Source organism: Gopherus flavomarginatus, chromosome 2 (genome assembly GCF_025201925.1).
Source record: "Gopherus flavomarginatus isolate rGopFla2 chromosome 2, rGopFla2.mat.asm, whole genome shotgun sequence".
NCBI lineage: Eukaryota > Metazoa > Chordata > Testudines > Testudinidae > Gopherus > Gopherus flavomarginatus.
The window spans coordinates 240,611,128-240,624,461 of NC_066618.1; the positions used below are offsets into that span (position 1 = coordinate 240,611,128).

At 43.7% G+C, this 13,334-nt stretch overlaps 1 protein-coding gene across 4 annotated transcripts in view; it reads right to left on the bottom strand.

Moving 5' to 3' along the window:
• Positions 1-13,037, bottom strand: part of SLCO5A1 (solute carrier organic anion transporter family member 5A1) — a 128,864-nt gene extending 115,827 nt beyond the window's left edge. For all 4 annotated transcript variants that reach the window (XR_007772618.1, XR_007772616.1, XR_007772617.1 and 1 more), the window contains exons 1-2: positions 12,975-13,037; positions 9,975-11,417 (exon numbers count right to left, since the gene is read on the bottom strand). Coding sequence is in view for 1 of the 4 variants with exons in the window: in XM_050940725.1 (XP_050796682.1) it covers positions 9,975-11,016 (1,042 nt within the window). In the remaining 3 variants the exon portion in view is untranslated. The remainder of the gene's footprint in view (positions 1-9,974; positions 11,418-12,974) is intronic.
• Positions 13,038-13,334: the final 297 nt, after the last annotated feature.

Here is a 13,334-nt window from a genome sequence, read left to right on the forward strand (position 1 = left end):
ACGAGAAATAAGAACTGAATCTGCCCCAGGGCACTCACAATCTAGCCAAAGCGCTTTCTCTCTGTTTGGATTATATTATATATAATTAAACTTCCTGGGTTCAAAACAGGGAGGCTTTATGATAGCTCTCCTTCTACCTTCCTACCTATTTAAATCCCTCCCCCCACCACCACATACACAAAAAAAAGTCATGTATTTTCAGTACAAATAATAAAGACTAAAGTGCTCTGAAAAAACGGAGAATTTTTGGAAGAGGTGAACTTAAGTGCCTTTACACAGGTGTGAGGGGTAGGGGAAATGACAAGAGGAGCCAGAAGTGGTAATAACTAAGAGTATGACTTAATGGGTTTAGATGAAACTCGGTGAGAAGCTTTCCATAAATGGGATGTAGATGAGAACGAGCTCCAGGAGAGACACAAAGAAAAGAAGAAGCAGAGGGAGGCACTATCTGTCAGAAACACCAGGTAAAGATTAAATGAATTATCAACAAAGTGGATGTGTGTTGCCTAGAGTGAATGACAAATGTTGAGGCCAGCTAATGAGGTATAAGAAATAACTGAATATTTTACTCATAACTACCAAGATATTAACAAATACGGCTATGGATCACCCAAAAGACTGTTATATTATGTAGAGGACAACTTAATGATTCAGAAGGGAAAGAATCCGGCCACTCCAAAAAAGCCATCACTGCTTCCAATAGTGCCCCAAATTTTCCGGTGCTCTATGCAGCTGCGTATGCCTAAGGACAGTCCTGCCCACACTCCCCGGAATCCGCATTCAAATAATGGCGGGGCTGAGGCGGGCGTACCGGGAAGGGGAGCTGTATGCGCAGCACCCTCCCACCAGTGCTGCCCCAGGCTCGGCAGGGGCCCCAGAGCACAGGGAGGAGGCAGGGACCATGCCATAGAGGAGCTCAGCTGTTTGTGGCGCATGGCAGCACAACAACCAGAAACTTCTGGGCCTGCCTCTGAGCCTCCTCCTCTCCCCTATCGCACCAAGTGGTATGAGCCTCTGGGGGGAGCAGATGGGGCCTGAGTGGAGCAGCAGCTGCTCAGAGCTCCTCCCTGCCCCCCATTGCAGGCAGCTGGCCCAGAGGAGCAAGCAGGCAGGCAGGGGGAGAAGGGAAGGAGGGAGAAGGGAGCCCTGGACCGGCCAGCCAAGAGCAGCTGTGGGAGAGGCTAGACCGGAGAGGAACCAGCACCACGGCCACCTGGCTGCAGCACACAGCCCCCTCTTTGGCAGGCCAACCTGGGCAGCTGCCCTGGCCGCCCACCACAAAAAGGCCATCCCTGGTCTCTGTGGTGCTCCAAATTTTCTGGTGCCCTACACATATGCTGCGTATGCCTAAGGACAGCCCTGTATATATGCACTACCCAATGTCCCACAGCTGAATATCACATACTAGACAACTAAAACTTCAGGTGGGACAAACAAATTGGATAGCTATTCTTAACAAAAGCCCTTTTGCTTAAGAATTTGCACTGGTCTAGGGGGCAGAGGGTCATGAGTACGAATCTCGCTTCTCATGATTAACATTAATTACTCTGTGTATTCAGAACCCTTATTACTGAATACCCCAGAGAGGCTGCTCACACTGGGAACAGAACCCAACTCCCCAGTAGAGCAAGCCCAAGTCTCCAGACAGTTAGCCAGACTGCCTCCCAGAAAGACTCTACAAAATATAAGTACTCAGTGATGGTCTCTGTAAAACGGGGCTACTCATGCATATGTAGCCCACTGTTTCAGTGCATTACATATTGCCCTCCAGTGGGTGGTCCATAGAGTATAACAACAAACTGCTGCCAGCTCTGATGTTACCCCTTTAGATCATTTTGGTAGAGGTCTGTGCCACACTGCTGACGGTCTATATCAGGCTGGCCGACCTGTGGCTCCGGAGCCACATGCGGCTTTTCAGAAGTTAATATTGCGCTCCTTGTATAAGCATTGAGTCCAGGGCTGGAACTACAGGCACCAACTTTCCAATGTGCCGGGGGCTGCTCACTGCTCAACCTCTAGCTCTGCATAGGCCCTGCCTGCACTCCACCCCTTCCCGCCCCCTCCCCTGGGCCTGCCATGCCCTCGCACCTCTTCCCCCTTCAGCCCCGCAGAGCCTCCCGCACACCACGAAACAGCTGATTGCGAGGTGCAGGAAGGGAGGGAGGGGGAGGTGCTGATCAGCAGGGCTACCGGTAGGCAGGAGGCGCTGGGAGCCCGGGATGGGGAAAGTTGATGGGGAAGATGCTGACGTATTACTATGGCTCTTTGACAAAGTTCATTGGTAAATTCTGGCTCCTTCTCAGGCTCAGGTTGGCCACTCCTGGTCTATATGATGATGTAGGGAGGGGAGACAAAGTTGTACATAGTAGAATTGTTTTATTTTTTAACCTATGAATTTACAATAAAAAAAATTAGGTTAAAATAACATTACTCAGGCTGTGAAATCAAGCACTCAGAAGTCAAAAAGTGTTGGAATTAAAGCTGCCCATGCAACCTTAATTTGGTTTCTTGTGCACATGCATTATGATACAATTGTTAATTGCATGATCACATACTTTTTTCCCCTCCCCCAACAGAACCCCTCCAACATTCAGTCCACAAGAAAGATGGTGTTCAAGGAATAAATCAGGATTGTGTAGTAAGTAAGGCTGTTGTTATGTAGCACCTCCTACTTCATTTGATTAGAAGATGGAAGGTGTGAATGAACATCAAACTTGACATAAACATGCTAGTGCTTTGAAAGTTTGGGTCCTAGGGTTGTTAAATTAGGCACCCAATCGAGACACCCAAATTTAGTGGGTACTTTTCCAAGTTATTGCCTTAATCTCCTTATGCCTTCATATCCAACATGTGAAATCTCTCGCTGCCTCACAGAAATGTTGCAAAAATAACTAAGGTTTGTGAGGCTCAGATACTACAGTGATAAGTGCTATTAAAATCCATAGGAAGTTGTTAATTCTGTCTGTATTCAAAGCAAGGTTTAGAAAGATGGTGTTCAGTGAATGAAGCCTGGTGTCACACACTGAATGGTGAGGATAACAAGAAATACTGAACAGCTGTCTCACTGACTGAGCACTGTCCACCCTGTGCAATGATAAAGTTGATCTGGGCTCTTTAAGATTCTCAGGAACCACAGCAAACTCCCTCTAGGTCAGGGATCTCAAACTCAAATCACCACGAGGGCTACATGAGGACTAGAACATTGGCCTGAGGGCCGCATCACTGAAACCTTTTCATACAATGATACAAAAGTATAGTCAAAAATGAAAAGTAATATAGTATGCCATTAAAAGTCAATGTATTAACTTTTTTAAAACTGTAATGCGAAAAGTCAGTGCTAATTTTGACAATCTTTTCATTTTTGGCCACTTAGCTGGCAGAATTTTGCATCAACCAGAGCATCAATATTAGGTTCGATATCTTGAGACGAAACCAGTCTCAGTGTTGCTTGCAAATTGTACCACATTCCGTACAAAAACTTACACAGTTAAGCACACGTGCCAAAATGAGGGCTGCACACACAACTTTTTCTCTGCCCCTTTGAGACTATGTGTTATCATGTAATCTTTTAATGACAGGGTCACATACTGTCTCTCATACAATATATACCTTTTTCTACACCCTTAAATTGTATAGCATCTTACATTGATTTTTCTACTGACTTTTATTGCGTTGTCACAGTAGCCCACTATATGTTTACCAGCAAAGGACTTGCTACTCATAAACTTGAGCGGCTAAGTATGCAAAAAAACCCACTCCACCCCTTCCATGAGGCCTTGCCCCTGCCCCACTTCTTCCCACCCCTTCCCCGCCCCCATTCCAACCCGTTCCCCAAAGTCCCAGTCCCGACTCGGCCCCCTCTCTGCCTTTATTCCAACCCCTTCCCCAAATCCCTCTCCCTTCCCCGCCTCCTCCCCTGAGCATGCCGCATCCCCACTCTTCCCCCCTTTTCCTCCTGGAAAGTCCTAAGCACCACGCAGCATGCTTGGGGAAGGAGGAGGAGAGGAGAGGAAAGGGGAGCTTGGCAGGCCACAGGAAATAACTCTGCGAGCCAGCCACATGTTTGAGACCCCTGCTCTAGGTCTTCACATCCACATTTCATCTAAATTTTGCTGATTTATTCTGCATAACATCTCTAAGATACCGCCTTTCAAATCCACGCAGCTAAAGCTCTCACCTAAATGCTCATCATCTCACGTCTCCATTACTTCACCAAACTTCTCTCTGAACATGATAAATGCAATCTTACCCCACTCATAGCCATTCAGCATGCTGCTGCTAAAATGAATTTCCTAGACTGTTGCTTTGATCACATCACCTTCTCTTTGAATCCCTCCACTAGTTCCTCTTCTCTACTGCATCAAACACAAGCTTCTCATATTCACTTTAAAGGCCTTTCTCAGCCTCTCCCCACACTACAGTACCTATCGTCTCTCATTCTCTACTGAGCTACCGATGCTCACCTCTGATCAGGCACCATGTCAGTCTCCATTGTCCACTAGTTAAAATGTTCAAACAAGCACTTCTGTGCTTTCTCTCATGCTTCCCTACACATTTGGGAGGTGCTTCCAACAAAGTTACCTCATTAACCACCTTCAAATCCCTCCTCAAAACTCTTCTTTGCCATGATGCCTACAAAAAACTCAACAGCTAAGCTGCTGGCATGCAGAGACCACTGCTTGTCATGCTGACCAATACTGTCCGGTTTCCTTGAACTCTCCCATCTGCCTATATCCATCTGTTGTCAGCTGTTTTATTAGATTGTAAGCTCCTTGGGGGTGGGGGGAGAGAGACCGTCTCTGTTCTGTATTTGTACAGCATATAGCACAATGGGCTCCTGGTCTATAACTAGGGTTCATATAAGCTATGGTAATAAAAATAAATAACTAAATAAATAAATGGCAGCACACAAAAGGCCAAATGTCAAGCTCCAGATCCCATCCTCTAGTGGCATAAGCTGCCTGAATTCTGATGGCATAGGCTCAAACGTGAGTGGGGCAGAATCAGGCCATTCAAAAGATGTGCTGATTCAGCACTTATCCTGGGCAGCTTCTAACAGTGGATTTGTCCACTGTGAAGCCCCAGATTCATTTTACGGCTGCCCTCCGACAGTGGAACCATTAGAGGAGCAGAGCAGTGGTCCTGCTGGTGCAGGTGCAGCTATCTGCACTCTTTTCCTGTGCCTATGGAAATGAATCTGCTTGCAAACATAACTAGAGATCTTACAGAGAGTACTTTTATGCGTTTCATGAAAAATATATGATGGGCACATACAATAGTTAACTATGAAACACTGATAGGTCAAAGATTTCAAAGTAAAATGTAAGAGTATTAAGATGGCCTAGCTGACATTGTGAATCTAGAACTTCATTATGAAACTAAGACAGGAGTCAAACTTTTTTTTAAATCACTCAGATATTATTTCCCTACAGTTTAGGAAAGGATAAGTTTATTTGGCTCCCATCCCAGCTATCTGTATCAACCCCATTTACACAGGCTTTATCTAATTTTCCAGATAGTTACTCATAACGCTTTATCCTTGCATACACAGTAATTATGTTCTGAAAACTGAGGATACTCTATACTAAAATTAAACTGTTTTATGCATTTTTCCTCGTACTTCATCATAATCAGTCTAAAGCATTCTGGAATCTGAAAATGTAACACGTCTCATACAAAGGCTAATTTATTTTAGTAAAGAACCCTAACTTCTATCAAAATACTGTGTTAATGGAATGCTTTTTTAATAAAAACTGAAAATGGCTTTCCACACATATGGAATCTCACAAAGTAAATATATTACATATTTTAATGTGTAAATGAGCAACTTCTTTTTGTATATCGTGTTGCCTGTTTTACAGAAGTTATTCTACAACTGAAGTGCCTAATAACACTCTCCCCAACAAATGCTCAAGATCTCATCTTTTCAGGAGATAAATTATAATCAAGAGCCACAAGTAAGTGCCCAGATCCTGGTTCTTTAAGCCATCCACATACACCTTCACTGGATCGTTAGAATTACTCAAGGTGTAAGTCAGTTTTAGAATTTGTCAGTTTGTAGGAACAGTGCCAAGAGGGAGGGAGGGAGAAAGAGAAAGAAAGAAAGAAAGAAAGAAAGAAAGAAAAGTTAAGGTCCAATCCAGTTCCCACGGAGATCAACGGGAGTTTGCCATTGATATAAATGCAAGTAGAAATTGGACACTAGTGGATAATTTGCATATATCAGGCCACTGAAAGCAGACGTGTCTCATAGTAACAAAACCTACAAGAGAATTGAGTACTGAATAAAAATAATAATGAGTCCTTGTGGCACCTTAGAGACGAACAAATTTGTTGCTTATGCCCAAATAAATTTGTTAGTCTCTAAGGTGCCACAAGGACTCCTCATTGTTTTTGTTAATACAGACTAACATGGCTACCACTCAAACCTGAATAAAAATAAACCACTGATTGCCCACTTCTGTCTTGGATTCTGCTGCTTTGCCTCTTCTTATATTTCTGAGGTGCCTGCCATGACAGTGACTTTTTCAAAGACATGAAGGCCTCCAAATTTCACATCTTACATTTTCTCACTATTCGTATGTTGGCACAAAAGGGTCAACAGGTGTAAAGGAGCATGTGGAATCAATGCAGCATTGCTGTTACAGGAAATAAACTTTTTTTTTTTAAATGAAAGAAAAGAGTATCTACTGCACTGTGCAAACTGCCCAAGTACACACATCACTGCTTGGTACCTTTGTCTTAATAAAAATGACATAACACTTTGTAAATTGGCACAGTGCCATCCTGACAGATGGGCTGAAGTGTAGGCAGTCAAGAGACTATGTAGAAGTATCAGATGTGTTTTCTGAGAGCAGGACTTCCAGCCAGGAACGTCAAAACAGCTGTCCACCTTGAGCTTGCATGCCTATGCTTAAAAGGATATGCTATTGCCACTCAACCCATGAGCTGAATTAATTTAGAAAATAAATAAAATAGCTTCCAAAGCCACATAAGGTGAGTTTTCGTAGAATCAGGATTAGTGATCTGCAGGGGCTTTAAAGAATTACACTTAGTGTAAAAATGGGCAAGCCTTAAAGGGTTGTAAGAGGTTTGAAGCTCTAAGGTTTTGCAGAACTTTTTTCAAGTTGTATAGTTGTAAACAAAAAGTCTCAATTAAGAAATATTTTTCAGAGTAAAATACTCAGATGCAGTACAAGTTCAATTATCTATGTCAATGTCTTTATATTTTGAAATATGGAAGATATTTAAAAAAACCACTCTCCTCACTGAGATATGCTTTACTAAGCATCAGCTCATTGTTTTTTCTCTTCAGAACGTCTCTCAGCGCCCATGATCCCTCACTGAATTGAAAATTGATTACATACCACAGATGTGGGGGTAATACCCACGTGACTAAATTACAGAACCATTTGATAAATGCATTTATTCTTCACCATCAGCTACCTTGCCTGCCCTCTGCCCACTACTCCATCTCATCATCAGGACTTCTAAGAGTTCAAACCTCTGAGCAAGTCTCAAATAGCCTTATTTGTTTAAATTAATAGATAAATGTTTTCTCTTTTCCCAAAAGATGAAATATGACATTTACCTACATAATATCACTGATCTAAGCCCCAAATGTGTAACATTCAGTCCTGAACAAGTGGCAGTTTAAAAAGTCCAATATATTACTCAATCCCACAGAGCTTTTTACACTGTTGAAGAGAGGCAATACCCAGATTTCCAATGGAAAACAACACTTACTTACAACCCTGTAAGTCCTGAGATATTGGACTATACAGTTGTGATGTTTTTATATACATACATACATACACACACACACACAGAGCAAAGCTATTTTAGCCATTTTAGAGGCGTTTTTATTGTATTCACTAAAATTTTTCTCCCCTTAATCCCGATACTGATGGATTCATAGGCTAAATTGTTCAAATGTGGGTGCCTAAAGTTAGGCACCTAAATTCAAATGTAAGCATCTAAATAAAACACATCTTGTTATGAGTTGTGCATCCGCAGCAAACAATCCGAAGCCAATAATGTTGCAGTTAGGTAAGTCAGAGCAAAATCAGTCCCGTAACTCCAGGCTCATATCCATTTCTTCATACATCTCCAACTCACGTTTGCTTTGTTAATCTAAAAGGCAGTCCTTTAATACTTTGATTTTCATTGTATTTGTTCTATTTCAATATCCTCCATTCAGAGCACTTGGGCAAGCAGAACGCTTTCATTACACACACACACACAATTTCAGAACCCTGATCTTGCTTCCCTCTTCACGCAGGACTCAGAGACTGTCCTCCTGCTTTTTTGCTTGCCACAGAAATCTCTCTCCTTTCTGAGAAAGATTCAAATCCCTTTCTCTGCCATCACAAGCTATAGTTACTAATCCTGACCTGCTTGCTTACCTCCTTCCAAACACCAAGAAAGCTCACTCCATGCTACTTTGCATGTCCACATCAACACCACTTAACCAGAGGGAAGGAGGGAAAGGGAAGGTACTCTGTTGCCTACTCAATATTTCACTACAATGATTTGTGACCGATAAAAACCATACTAGGTCTTTTTTGAAAGCCAGCAGTGCCCAAAATGCCTTGGGCTTTGTAAAGACACTGCCTAGAGAACTAACTTAAAAATGATTCAGGGCACAATCAAATTGCTGACAAATAGGTCAAAAGGAACAAAAATAGTGATCCATGTGATCTAATATTTCTGCTGAATAAAGTAATTACATGCATACCTTCTCACTTCATTAGGCATGTTTCAATCATGAATGCCCATTTTCCATGGAGCTATTGCTTTTAAGGTTAACTTGAAGGCAAAATAATTTAACTTAAGATCAATAATAATAACTCTACAAAAACAGTCATGATGAGCAACCAAAACCATTAGTAGTCCTCTCCATCCCTCACAGAGCCTCCGCTTTCCTTTAAAAATAATACAGTACAATGTAAGCAAGCTTCATTTCATACAGGATAACACAAAACACTACTGTAAACCTGGAAACCAGTGCACTGCTTCCCCCATAAGCACATTTGGAGCCTAGTCATGATCTCTAAAAGCCTAACTGGTCTGTGACTCAATTATCTGAAAGATCACCTGTCTTCCATCATTGGAATTACTATCAACTGGGTCACTCTCACTATCTCAGGATTAAACTACCCAGGGCCAGGTGCCAGTTGTTCTCTGGGGGTGACCCAATACCTCCTACTAGCTGTCTGCCAAAATCTAAAGCTGGAGAACTTCAGGACACGGCCTGACATGCATTTCTGGTCAAGTTTTTGATTGATTTAAGGATCAATTTAACAGCTGAGATTGGGGGGACTGTTTAATTTTGTGACTTTTCCAAGGACGTTGATTATTTCCCATTATTTTATTAAATGTTTTTTAAATTATGTAAAGTTTTCAGATGATTTAGTGATGAGTGCCAAAACACATTTCTAAGCAAGGATAAATAAATATTAGGAAAATAAAGTATGTTGTTCAAATATGACAGCTCTTCCACAGTATTCACAAAATGTTATGACTATAGTAAAGATAGGTTAGCTGAAGTTTTGAAATACAAGGCTTCATTATTATCAAAGATCTCCTACGGAACATTGTAAACTATAAAATAACATTTATTTCTGAAAAACTGTTACCTACTATTGTTATTTGTAATCCCAAAAATTACTTTAACTGACAAAGATTAGAGAAAAAAACCCACTGTTCATTTAAGACCATGTGTGTAGTCAGTGTCATGATTTCTCAAAAACAGGTGACACTAACTGATTATATATAAGAGAGTTGGTCAATACAGCAGGGAAGAGAAAAAATAAATTTAAAAAATGTCACTGTTACACTACCAAAAGTAGCAGGGAAACTCAGGGCAGGTGTAAGACCTGGAACTAGCTTTAATTCATGTTTTGAAAAGGATTAGATTTTAAGCCAATGGTGTCCCTTTAAAAAGCTTAGTTATTTTTACTACGATGCCTTACCTAGGTACAGTGATGCATTTTCTTTCTTGACATTGTCATCTAAGTAGGTTGGTCCCAAGGTATAGATGGGTGTGGATCCCATGCCAATGAGAATTTGGGCACAAATGAATAAAGCTACATAGAGGGAGTGATCATTTCCACCTGAGTCCTTGACACAGGCTGGTGACTCCAAATGGTCTTTGGTGGTATTATTGCCAGTCACGCACAAGCCCTCGTTAGAGAGGGAAGAGTTCAATTCTTGGATCTGATATGGTGGAGAGATGAAATGAGGTAAAGAAAAAAGTGCAGCCCCAAGAGCAATGAAAAACCCACCTACAGCAAGCCAGAATGGCCTCCGTCCACGCCCCCCAAAGTAACTGATGAACACCACGACCACCAGACTACCAATATCAAAACAGCTGACCAGCAGCCCAGACTCAGAGCTTTTCAAACTGTACCTCCTCTCAATGGTGGTAATAACACTGCTCAGATACCCAGAGACCATTAAGGACTGAATGAAGGTCAGAAAGCACATGCACACCAAGAAGAAACGGGAATCTGTCAACACCACGCTGAGACACTTTCTACCTGAGAGAGCTAGCAACGTGGAAGCTGGGGAAACACCTTTGCTTGTGCCAGCAAAGTTATTACAGTCTGCCCTCTCAGTGAAACTCCCGACCCCTGAAAAGGTGGAGGCTGTGAAAGAAAATACAGTCCCAGAAGCAGCAGCAGCAGCAGCGCCGTTACTGTGAGCTGATTTGTTGGTGTCAAGGCCACATCTCAGGTCAGACCTCGCTTGGAAACTGTGCCAGAAACTCCGTTTTGCCTCAAGAAGGGTGCTTTGTGTTGTGATAATCCGAGGAGCAGACCTGTTCAGAGCTGGCAAACTTTTGGACCTGAAGCTCTCCGCTTGATCCTCCGGCTGCTGTTCTCTGGGGGAGAATGGGGGCTGCTGCTTTATCGCTGGCGATGCCATGCTGGCAGCAACTCTGGTCTGCGTCAAGTTAAAAAACAAACAAACGTCGGACACATTGTATTGTTCAGTTAGAACCTCCGTTGCCATTTCATCATGTAAACCCAAGGAAGTGTAACATATTCTCTGTGGATTTACTTCGCCGACGCCAACACACAACTAACCGTGGCACACATCAATGTATAAGAGCACGTGTCTAGCGGTGTCCTTTGTGGCTCCATCCTTCTTAGCGCTTCTTAGGGAGCTGTCCTAACAGCTGAGCTATGAACAGCTTGGACGGTGCCTCTATCCTTCTGCTGGAACATTTCCCACATGGATTAATTAGCTATGTTTAACAGTGAAAAAGCACCAGGGTGCAAGGTACAGCCCAGCCTGGGCAAGGGAGAGCTCTTGGTCATCTGCATCTTTGCCTCTTCCTATCCGCAGGCTGCAGCAGGGAGGCTGTCGGCACCGAATCCTGTTTAAAACCTCCTGATGGCAAATCTGCCAATCTGTAATGCAGAGAGATCAAGCAGAAGGTCAGCAAACTGCTTTTGTCCTGCTTTGCCCGGCACTAGCTCCCAACTGCAGCTCCTCAACCCGAGGCTAGAAAAGGACATGAAGGGCGCTGCTGCCAAGCTCCCTCTCCGCTCCTGAACAGTAAGAGCAGGACGTCTGGGACCCTTTCCCAGCAATCGTATACCTCACACCCACTCCCCTGACTCTGTCCAGTTTAAAGCTTCTCTCTTGTATTGGTCTCATAGTTAACCCTCAATTATGACTCACTCAGATTCATTTTATTTTGAGGGAACTAATTATAACCATTTTCAACCCCCTACTGGATTGCTCCCACTGAAATAGAAGAATTGCAAGACATCTGAACACACTCAGTTTATGTTATTTGTGAAAACAAAAAGTACAGATATTTGTATAAGATGAATGTACAAATATACATATATATCCATGTGCCTCGTTCAAAGAGAGATCCTGTTATTTATAGCCAAATACATCAGTAAAAGGTCAACATACCAACTCCTTTATTTTCGGTACTAAAAATATACACACTGGAATAAATATTCAATTACAAATATCAGGGACACTGCAGACTGTCTGTATCCCACACTGAGTTCACCCGGCTAGCTTCCTAATTTACAGAGACTTGGAAATCGTGAGCAGCATTTCTCAAAACAAGGAAAAGAAAAGGACACAGGAAACAAAGAGATTCAGAAACGTGACTCTCTCTGGATACCCATCTGATGCACACATGCAGCACCCTGAAAAGCAGACAAGGTCCTTACAACACACACAGATGCACTTGGTACACAGGCACAAAGAGCTAATGCAGCTGTAAGTGCATGCACAGATTACATGCGTACGCATAGACATACAATACACATACAGAATACATGCAAACACTCATATGTAGTGCACACATGGTAATCAGTGTACTGCTAGTGAATTATGTCTCTGTCTGTCACCATCTGGGAGAGTAACTGCTGTCCTTTATATGTCAGCTCCCCTTTTCTCTTTCTGTCCAGCTCAGCTTTGTGCAACCAGTGAAGACAGACACAAATGCCCACACACACACTTTCTCCCTTTCAATGTGAGGAGGTGGAGGGTATCAGTTCAACTCAGCAGCTGCCACTGCCATACAACTCGTGCAATAATTTTCATGTACTTAGCGTGTGCAATGATCCACATACAATAACGAGCATACCTCCAGCCTGTTGTCACAGCGTAAACTGCATGCCTGCACACACACACACACACAGAGCACGTTCAATGACTCCCACACTACCTCCATGTAGCTCGCATGTGCAGCAACTCCCGTGCAATAATGTGCATGTGCGTGACACGCTGGCGTGTCTCTGCGGCGAGTGGCTCCCAGTTACAATCCGCATGTGTTGCATGTTCAGCGACTCCCACATACTATTTTGCGTGCCTGTCCAATGTCTCCTACTCAACCAGCTTCAGACACACCAGGAGGGGGGAGCTAGAGGAAGGAGAGACACTGAATCCCATTAGGGCCCCCAGTACCAGTAATAAAGAAGAAAGAGCCTGTTACTCACCCCTCAGGGCGGGGCGCTGGGGCAGGGAGGGCAGCAGCGGCGCCCGGGTCGGCGCTGTCCTGGAGCCGGGAGCGACACTGAGCGGAGCGGCGCACGCAGGCGTATCGGCGCAGCCTCCCGGGCGGAGCGGGAGGGGCGCGGGTCTAGCCGCGGCGGCTGCCCGTGGGAGGGGCTCGAGGAGGGGGCGCTGCTTGGGCTAGTGCCCAGAGAGATGCCCCCTCCCCCGGTAATTCGCACCGATCACTAAAGGAGCCAGTTAGGCCATCTAGCAGCAGCCCTGCGGGTCCCGGGATATTAGCGAGGCAACGTCTTGTACAGGGCCAACTTCTGTGGGGGAGACGGAGACGCTTTGGTGGCTGG